This window comes from Dermatophagoides pteronyssinus, unplaced genomic scaffold (assembly GCF_027571235.1).
Source record: "Dermatophagoides pteronyssinus isolate colony J.1.1.1.1 unplaced genomic scaffold, Derpt_VIB-CSIC_2022.12 sq0007, whole genome shotgun sequence".
NCBI classification, from domain to species: Eukaryota; Metazoa; Arthropoda; class Arachnida; order Sarcoptiformes; family Pyroglyphidae; genus Dermatophagoides; species Dermatophagoides pteronyssinus.
This window is the reverse complement of record NW_027461531.1, coordinates 597,368-606,894: the sequence shown is the minus strand read 5'-3', so window position 1 is coordinate 606,894 and position 9,527 is coordinate 597,368. Positions and strand designations below refer to the sequence as shown.

Genomic DNA, 9,527 nt, shown 5'->3' with positions numbered 1-9,527 from the left:
TTTTGAAAATTTGAATCAATTGAAATTGATTTAGTTTTTTTTGAACCTCATTTATGAACGGTTTTGGAAAACAAAAAAATAGAGTGTTTGTGAATGCGTGTGCGCATCATGCTTTCAGTCGTGTTGCTGTCAGCTTTAAGCTTAACTTCCCGCAACGCTGTTCTTCCTCTTTTCCTTTTCGCACAACACTCACGTGTAGCCTTTTGGTTGATTTTTTCATTTCTCGTTGTTTTCCTCTGGTTTATCAATTGAAATGGTAAGATATTCGGGCCTAATTGTTGCGTCCAATAAAATTATTTTTTTGTTTTGTAATTTTACAGGCTACAGCAGCCTATCGTCCATTAATTTCTGTTTACAACGAAAAAAACGAAGGCACTGGCACAACAATCAAATTGCCAGCCGTCTTTCGTGCACCGATCCGTACGGACATTGTCAATTATGTTCATACAAACATCCGCAAGAATCGTCGCCAACCTCATGCTGTTTCTAGAGATGCAGGTAAATTTATTTGTCAATATTTTTACTTGAGTAGCTTTTTATGATGATAAAACTTTGGTCCGTGTTTATGAGTAAAATAATGATCAAAATGCCCTCGTGGTTATTGTCTGAGCTTTTTTTAATTTTCATTCACCACATCTTGATTGAATCGTGAATAATCAATGTTTTCTTATCCAATATTAGGTCATCAAACCAGTGCTGAATCTTGGGGTACTGGTCGAGCTGTAGCTCGTATTCCTCGTGTTCGTGGTGGTGGAACCCATCGATCTGGTCAAGCTGCATTCGGAAACATGTGTCGTGGTGGTCGAATGTTTGGTCCTATTCGTGTCTGGCGACGTTGGTATCGAAAAGTTAATCGCAATCAACGTAGATATGCTGTCGTTTCAGCTATTGCGGCATCAGGTGTTCCATCCATCGTCATGAGCAAAGGTCATGTTGTTAATGAGGTGCCTGAATTTCCATTGGTCGTTTCGGATAAAGTCCAAGAATTGAACAAAACCAAACAAGCTGTTGAATTTCTCAAAAAAGTCAATGCCTGGAGTGACATTGAACGTGTTCATCGATCAAAACATTTCCGCGCTGGTAAAGGTAAAATGCGTAACCGTCGCCGCGTTCAACGACTTGGCCCGGTCATTGTTTATGGAACCGATAGCGGATTGACACGAGCTTTCCGTAATATTCCTGGTGTGGAATTGATGAATGTCGAAAAACTTAATCTTTTACGACTGGCACCTGGTGGACACGTTGGTCGCTTTATCATTTGGACTGAAAGCGCCTTCCGCAAATTAGACGAAATTTATGGAACGTGGAAAGCCGAATCAAAACAAAAACGTGATTACACGTTGCCACAACCAAAAATGGCCAATACTGATTTGTCTCGTTTATTGAAATGCGATGAAATTCAAAGCGTTCTTCGACCACGAATGTAAGTATTTTGTTTTATTTATATTCGATTCACCATGATAAATGATGTAACCACTGGGTTTTGAATTTCGAGTATGATAACATTTTTTTACATAGTTCTGATTAATTTTGGATATCAAATTATCATGCATTGTAAAATATATTTATTTATTTAACTTTTTTCTTTTCTGAAAAACAGCACGCAAGTTGTTCGACGTTCTGTGAAGAGGAATCCGCTACGAAACCCGTTGGTCATGCGACGATTGAACCCATATTCATGGATTTTGAAAACACAAGCTCGAGCAAATAATCTACGACGACGACGTGCAAGAGAAATTCTTCGCCGTCGCAAAGCTGGCGAAAAAGTCGACCCAAAAGCTCTGGACAAAGCTACCCAATTGTTGGGCATTAAACTCCGTAAATACAAGGAGTACAAATTGGAAAGATCGAAAAAAGCTGCTGCCGAAAAAGGACAAAAGAAATGAAAATTGAATGAATTTTTTTTGTATTGATAATTTTAAAAAATAATATAAAAATGATTACTAATAAACATCCGTTTTATTTGCCATTCAAAATCCTATCAAACTTTGATTATATTTTTTCACATTATCCAATATCATTGCTTTCATCTCGCTTATCATTTGGCTGTTGTCATTCTCTTTCAACTTATTATTGATAAGCAATATTTGACTCAATTCTTTTTCCAGCGCAACTATTTGCCTATGATTATCATCTTTTTCCATTTTCAATTCTATTTCTTTTGCTTCACTTGCCATTTTATCCTTATCGATTTTTAATGACTGTATCACACCTCGTACGGTTTCTGAATTCTGTTTAACAGTTTTGAGTTTTGATTCGACCTGGGATTTTAATCCAGCGACATCCGAATAGGATTTTATTCCTTCATTTAGCTTAGAGATACGTGCCGATAACGTTTCCTTTTCCAGTTCGGCTTTTTCTTTTGCTTGAGTGTTTTTGTAAATTTCCAATTCGAGTTTTCGTTTCTGTATGATAATTTCGTTCGACATATCATACACACTATTTGTATCGTTACGCATTCGTTTGATAATATTCAAATACTTAAGGTATCGTGATAATTTATTGGTCGTATCATTGATTTCATGATTGATCGTTTCAAGTTCATCAATTAATGTTCGCTTTCGATTATTATAGTCGATCATGAAATCATCAAAGATTTTGTCTTGTTGTCGTAGGTCGGAAAATTTAAGTAATTTATCTCCATCTTTATAAAATTCGATTTCACTTTTGATTTGATTTAGACTTGTATTCAATTGTTCCATTTGATTGGTCAACGAATTAATATAATTATTGTCACGTTTTACTTGGGCAAGAAGATGCTTGCGTTCATTCTCTTCTGAATCTTCTGCATTCAATAATTTATTCTTTTGCTTCTCTAGATTTCTGAGTTTTGTAATTGCTTTAATCAATTCCATTTTCATGATGTTTCCATCCCTAACGGTTTTCTCTTCGATTTCATTCTTTTTCATTCGCCAAAGGCTTATTTCTTGTTCAAGTAGATGACATTCCTTAGTCAACTCATTGTTCATAGTTTGCATAAGATCAAATTCCTTTATCTGTGATTCACTGAACTTGTTTTTAACTATACTAATCAGCTTTTGAACTTCCTTGAGTTTTTCATCGTTTCGTTTGATAACATTCTCAAGATCTCGTAACTTGGCATAATCGTTTTCAAGCTATATCCTCACAAACAAATATTTTTAGTTTAATTGGAAAACTATTGCGCAATACTCACATTAGCAATCAATGCCTCATTTTCATGTTTAATTTCATTGGTATCATCTTTGACGGCTGACATTTCGTCATCGATTCTTGTACGATCGACAAACTCATTGTAGGTCATCAATTCCAAAGTTAGGTCGTTCAATTCACGAGCAAAAGTTTCAGCCTTTTGTCGATACACACCTATTCGAGCTTCTTCTTTTGTCATGATTTCACATTCTCGAAGCAATGAATTGTTTTCCGCATTCAATTCGTTTATTTTCATTCGTAGTAATCCAATAAAATAGCTTTTGTCTTGAATCTGTCTTCGAAGAGCAGTTTTACCTCTTGATGATTTCGGTGCAATCAGACCTGTATTGGTTATATTTTGATGGGCAGAAGTTAAAGGTCTGCTTGTTAAAGGTCTTGCCGATTTTAGAGTCTCCATTTTTTTCAAACTAAATTGAATTTAAACTAACAATATTCAGCGATAATAACACTAAACGAAATCATTAAAATCTATTATGACGATTTTGTTTGATGATGATTGACAATTTTTTATCGGCCAACAGTGGAAAAAGAAAACAAAATTGATCACCATGGTAATTTAATTTCGTAAATTTCAAACGAAAATGAAAATGAACGCGCGCACGGATTGTTTCGTTCTTTATGAGCAGATTTTGCTGGAACTTTTGAAGCAATAAATTGCATGACCAAAATAAAGCTTCGAGATGAAAACAAAGAAATTGTTTGTTTTGCTTCATCAAAAATCATAATTTATAAGATTGCAAAATGTTGCTTGCCATAATATAATTATAATGTTGTCAAGCTAAAACAATTCTGATCCATCTGAACAACATTTGATTAATGGCCACTTCATCGCCAAAAACATCCGAAATGGGTATTCCAGCCAGTCCACGCCGATCAAATCGAAAGTACTATAATTTATGCCTTTTTTGTTCGATTTTTCACTTAAAATTTCTTTAATTCATAGAGGAGAAAGGCTAAAAATGCTATCGCAGGTAACGATTCTCGATGGAACCATGGATGGTAAAATAAACGTCAGTTTGAAAATTGATGATTGCTCATCTGTAGATGATAGTTCGTTAGCGTTATTGGCTATGCCTGACGGCCCTTTCATGAAATCTGATCCCATCAAGCCGACGTTTCATCCATTTGTGATCACTGTTCAAAGTGGCCAAAGAATCTATGGCGGAAGTTATATATTCGGATTGAAACAAATTGCTCGTAGCCATGAAACTGATGAACATAAAGTTGTTTACATTAGTCGAGCTTTAGTTGCATTGACTATTCGACCTTTGGTTGATCAGCTTAAAAAATTATTAGAATGGTGTGTTAATGAAGGTGGTTGTAATCCACGTTGGCTTCGATGTTTGACAAATATTCGACTACCACAAAAAGGTAGATTCGTCATAATTCATTTGCCCGATCTCAAAAGTTTGAAAAACATGGATGATTTCAGTTCATCATTCGACAAAACATTAGAAACCGCTGACACTGTAATTTTGTTCCGACCTCTCAATGTATATCCATTATTTGACTATTCATTTCGCTTACTGTTAACCAAAGTCATTACAATCGAAAATTTACTTTTATTGTTCAGCTGTGCTTTGAATGAATTCCAAGTTTTGATCGTCAGTGACTCATATTATAATCTAATGTTAGTCTCCGAATGTCTGATAACTCTATTGAATCCATTTAAATGGCAACACGTTTATGTACCGATTCTGCCAAGTAAACTTGGTCTCCACTATCTGGATGCACCAACCCCATTTATTATGGGAATCAATTCTCGTTTACGAAATTTTATCAAACCTAAAAGAATGGCTTGTTATTTTGATTGTGATAGTAAAAATCTTGAACTCAATGTAGATTCGAGTGAATTTCATATACCTCCATTTATAGAAGAATTGCGTAATGATTTGACCGATTTGTTTGCTGGTGACACTAGACTCATGTATTCGGATCAGCCAAAAAGTGAAGCATTAAAACGTGTATCGGAACTAGCTCACCGTTATAATGTCGTTGACGATGAATTTACCTGCTTAGATGAAGTGAAACTCAATCAAAGTATTCGTATGCTATTCTTCAACAAAATAAAAAAATGCATCTTGAACAATTATCAACATTACATCATGTGTGTACCTGATTCGAAGGAACAGGTGAAATTCGATACAGTATCCTACCTGTCAGATCAGCCTTTAACTATGCGACCATTTTTGCAGAATTTTGTTGAAACACAGATGTTTGCAACGTTTATTGACGAGGCTGGTAAAGCTTCGTTGAAGAAACAAAAATATGAAGCTGAAGCTATGAACATGGCTGATTCATTCTATTTTACCATTGATGATGATTATGATCAAACTGATTCATTGGATTATTGGCAAAGTCTTATTGATGCCCGATATCAGAGCGCACAAATTGTTAACTTGGTTGAACTCGAAGAACTTAGTTATCAAAATAGCTGTCTATCTGCTGCATCGACTCCATTTTCACCGTTCAAAAAACGAACTCAAACCCCTTCTGTAAATAATCTAAAAATTGTGGCAAAAAATTCAATTATAGCATCACCTTCAAAACAGATTCCAGTTGCATTGACCGGGCCAACCAATTGGAAAGTAGTTGAAACTCTTCTTAAAGAGGTCAGAAATAAAACCAAACGAATTTTACTAGCCAAAATGGGATCGGATGAAGTTGGATCAGCAACAAGTCCAACTATCAATACACAAGAAGACAACACATTAATAGCGACACTTTGTGATCTAATTGAAAGAATATGGTCACATGCTCGCATACAAGACAGTAATATTGACAGTAGTCAGACGAATCGGTGTCCATTTTGGGCCCACATTACAGCTTATTTTCAAGTTTCATTGAATGAAAACAATCTTAAAACAACATCGCCTTTATCGTTGCCTTCAACATCTAATCGATTAAATCATTCCAGTTCGATCGAATATAACGATGATAATTCATCGACCAACGACGACCAGGAAAGTCTAGTCGGTTGGATATCCATTAAAAAGCGAATCGATTCTCTGTCACAGTTATCATTGGACCAAAGTACATTTTTGTCTTCGCAGCGTAAATCAACATCGGCTTTAACAGCTTCGGCATTCTATCGATCGATTCCATCGACATTGTCTTATGATTACAAATCAATTTGTGATATGACCGATATTAAAACTGATGTTGGTAAAAGTCGAGCTTTCATACGATTAGCATTGGAGCGAAAATTATTGAGTAAACATTTGCGAACTTTATTGTTTAATCAAGAATTACTACAATCTTTGTATAAACGCTATGCATTCCTACGATGTGAAGATGAACGGGAACAATTTCTTACACATTTGTTGACTTTGAACGCTGTAGATCTTTCCTGTTTCACCAATACATTCACAACTAGTACATTACCTTATACATTGGTTATTTGTGCAACTTCTTTTACTGGATCAATTTCGATAATTGGATTATCGAATCATACTACAGAACCAATTGTGATTGATAACAAACACGAACATTTTACATTTCGACACAAGAATTTCGGTTATATCTTTACAATGTCTGTATCCATCAAAACCAATCATAAAGTGTTTATTGAAAAGTGTTTCATTCGCAACGATGTTACAAATGCATTGTTCAAATTCGAATGTGGCAAATGGTTGGGAAAGAATATGGAAGATGGTTCAACCGAGCGTATGTTAATTGGTGAACCGGTTACCGGCACAATCAATGATCATATTAAACGTGCCAGTCATTCACGATCATCATCGATCGGTCGCAATTGGTCCCGCAGCGGTGAAACAAATAATTCTAAAGAGGATAGATACTCGATCGAAGATTTGCAATCATCATTGGGAGAATCGATTAATCAGATTATGAAACTATATTTTAGCGAAAAAAATCGCCATCAAAATATTCCCACCGATATACAAAACAAAAACATAAAATCTGTTAATCTATATCACCAAAGAATTTCCAATTCTTTAACATTGAGCAAAATAAGCCGTTGTCAGAAGAATTCGATGAGTAATGTAAATATGATTAGTTTGTTTTTTGGTCCCAAAAAATTTCTATCGATCATCACACAAGTTTTTTATTATGGTTTCAAAAATCGTCGTTCATTTCGTCGGCAAACATTCTTATGGGATTATCTTCTTCGTGTACAATGCGAATTAAAACTATCGAATTCAAAGGATCCCACTCATCATGATTTTATTCGACTAATTGATGACATTTCAAGCAAAGCAGACACCTATGGTAAAGACATGAAATTTCAATTATTCATATTCATATCATTGAGGTATTTGCATCAATTTGTTTTCGTTCATTTTATTTTTTATTTTTTAATCAATTTTTTTTCATAGAGATCATAAACTAACACCATATTTCCTGAAAATACTACTTCGTCCGCAATTGTTACAGATACACTATGAGATGGAATCATTTTTGCGTGATCAAACATTGTTGACTTTTTTGACTCAAATACTCAACACATTCAACGAGATTGAATTAAAATTGGATAAAAATGTTACGAAAAATTTGTGATTTAATCAAACCATTTATACTCATTCATTCGTCGTCAAAATTGAATTGTTTATTATAATTTATAAATTTTTTTAAATTCACAGATCACTCATTTTTTTTGTCAATCACTGAACATTTGAATATATGTCAGCATATTACATTGGTTTTGTTTTTTTTTCATTAAAATATTAGTTTTTATTCAAAAATGTCTAATTTTTCCTATTAAATCAGCGAGTTTTGAATTTTTATAAATATCAACAACAAACTTAGGCATAAATTGTGAGAATTTTGTTACAAATAAGCAATTGAAGAAAAAAAAACAGATGCAGAAGCCAACATAATTGCTTGGCATATGAATGAATGGTAAAATAGAAATCACAACTCAAAAATCTCTTCTTGAGATTTTTCCAAACGTTTTAGTGAGGATTTAATTTTTTTATTACGATTAACAGTAACGTGTGGTACATTATCCTGATGTTGATCAAATATGTTGGAATTGGAATTTGATTTCGATGATGCACGAAACGATGTCGATGATGACAGTATTCGTGAAGGTGGGTTAAATTTTTTTGAATTTATTCGATTCAATTCATTTTCAATCGACATATCACTGGAAACACGTTTTGAAAGATTTTCTACTTGATTTTTTGTTCGAGCTATTGAGCTATCAATCCGTATTAGAAAATCGGCAACACTTTCATCATCTTTATTCAGATGATTTTTATCACTAAAGCTTATGGATTTATTCGTCAATTTCGAATCTTTGTTGGCTTTATTATCACGATTGGCGATTCGAACGCTGTCGAAACTTTGTGAATTTCGATATTCGAATTTTGGACTTGATGAAGATATTGGATGGCTATTAGATGACGGTTGATCATTCGGAATTTGTTTGAATCGATCAAGACTAGATGATGAAGATTGCGATGATGATAGGTCTGATTCGAATTGAATCTTTGTTTCAGTTTCAATAGGTATCAATATGGAAAAACGTGACCGAAGATGATTGTTATCATCTGAAAAAAGTTTATTGAATTTTTTTATATTTTCAATCTACGATATCCGGTATTGAATGCAAAAATTTTTAGAATTAAAAATATTAAAAATTTCAATGCTTACCTTGCATCCATATTTTAATGCAAGACCTTGTAGCGTATCAGTTGGTTCGATATAATGAGTTATGAAGCGATAATTTTGTTGACCAAAGTTACAATTTGTACTACCATATTTAGTATGGGTAGCTATTGCATTTTTGAGAAATTCTGTTTCAGATAGATCATCATGATCATTATGTACATTAAACGGTGTCATTGTATGATTATGATTAGATGAGTAAGGATATGTCATCGTTCAATGAGCTACTTCTGCAATTTGGATGATGGTATATATCGAAGTTAATTGTTTTCAAAAATGGCATTAAGCATTATTGCCCAAAATGTAGCACAATGAATTTTACGTTGTCGGTGAATTCATACTACTGCTACTGTAATGAATGATTGTAAAGCGATGATTAGGATGGTGAGGATGATAAAGATAAATGACAAATAATCGAATAAACTAACAATATTTTTCGCAGTATTTCCATTCGTATTTTTTTGTGTAAAATTATGAATCAAAGTTTTTCGCTTGCAACATATTGGAAAATTTTTCGATTTCGATCACACATTCATTAAATTTCTATTAATATATTCTTGTATGGTAATAAAAATGATATCAAAATTGATAAAATTTAATCACAAGATTGAAAAGTATTCATTATCATTGTTTACTTGTATCTATCTGTGTTGATTAAGCCACATCAAATTCGATGTAATCATCAGTTTATATGTTGCAGGTTA

The 9,527-nt window shown here is 33.7% G+C and overlaps 4 protein-coding genes across 4 annotated transcripts; 2 read left to right on the top strand and 2 right to left on the bottom strand.

Moving 5' to 3' along the window:
- Positions 1-107: 107 nt before the first annotated feature.
- Positions 108-1,976, top strand: RpL4 (ribosomal protein L4). Its single transcript, XM_027349956.2, has 4 exons — positions 108-256; positions 321-498; positions 682-1,423; positions 1,601-1,976. Exons 1-4 carry the CDS (start codon positions 254-256, stop codon positions 1,884-1,886), a joined length of 1,209 nt encoding a protein of 402 aa, XP_027205757.1. The 5' UTR covers positions 108-253; the 3' UTR covers positions 1,887-1,976.
- On the bottom strand, positions 170-3,716 carry LOC113799340 (uncharacterized). The gene is made up of 2 exons (XM_027349955.2): positions 3,176-3,716; positions 170-3,116 (listed from the first exon to the last, which is right to left on the bottom strand). Exons 1-2 carry the CDS (start codon positions 3,587-3,589, stop codon positions 1,971-1,973), a joined length of 1,560 nt encoding a protein of 519 aa, XP_027205756.2. The 5' UTR covers positions 3,590-3,716; the 3' UTR covers positions 170-1,970.
- A 155-nt stretch (positions 3,717-3,871) lies between these two features.
- On the top strand, positions 3,872-7,710 carry pns (DENN domain containing pinstripe). The gene is made up of 3 exons (XM_027349951.2): positions 3,872-4,076; positions 4,136-7,465; positions 7,530-7,710. Exons 1-3 carry the CDS (start codon positions 4,009-4,011, stop codon positions 7,708-7,710), a joined length of 3,579 nt encoding a protein of 1,192 aa, XP_027205752.2. The 5' UTR covers positions 3,872-4,008.
- A 27-nt stretch (positions 7,711-7,737) lies between these two features.
- red (LysM peptidoglycan-binding domain-containing protein red) lies at positions 7,738-9,519 on the bottom strand. Its single transcript, XM_027349957.2, has 2 exons — positions 8,809-9,519; positions 7,738-8,742 (listed from the first exon to the last, which is right to left on the bottom strand). The coding sequence occupies exons 1-2, from the start codon at positions 9,034-9,036 to the stop codon at positions 8,065-8,067; spliced, it is 906 nt and encodes a 301-aa protein (XP_027205758.1). The 5' UTR covers positions 9,037-9,519; the 3' UTR covers positions 7,738-8,064.
- Between the last annotated feature and the right edge of the window lie 8 nt (positions 9,520-9,527).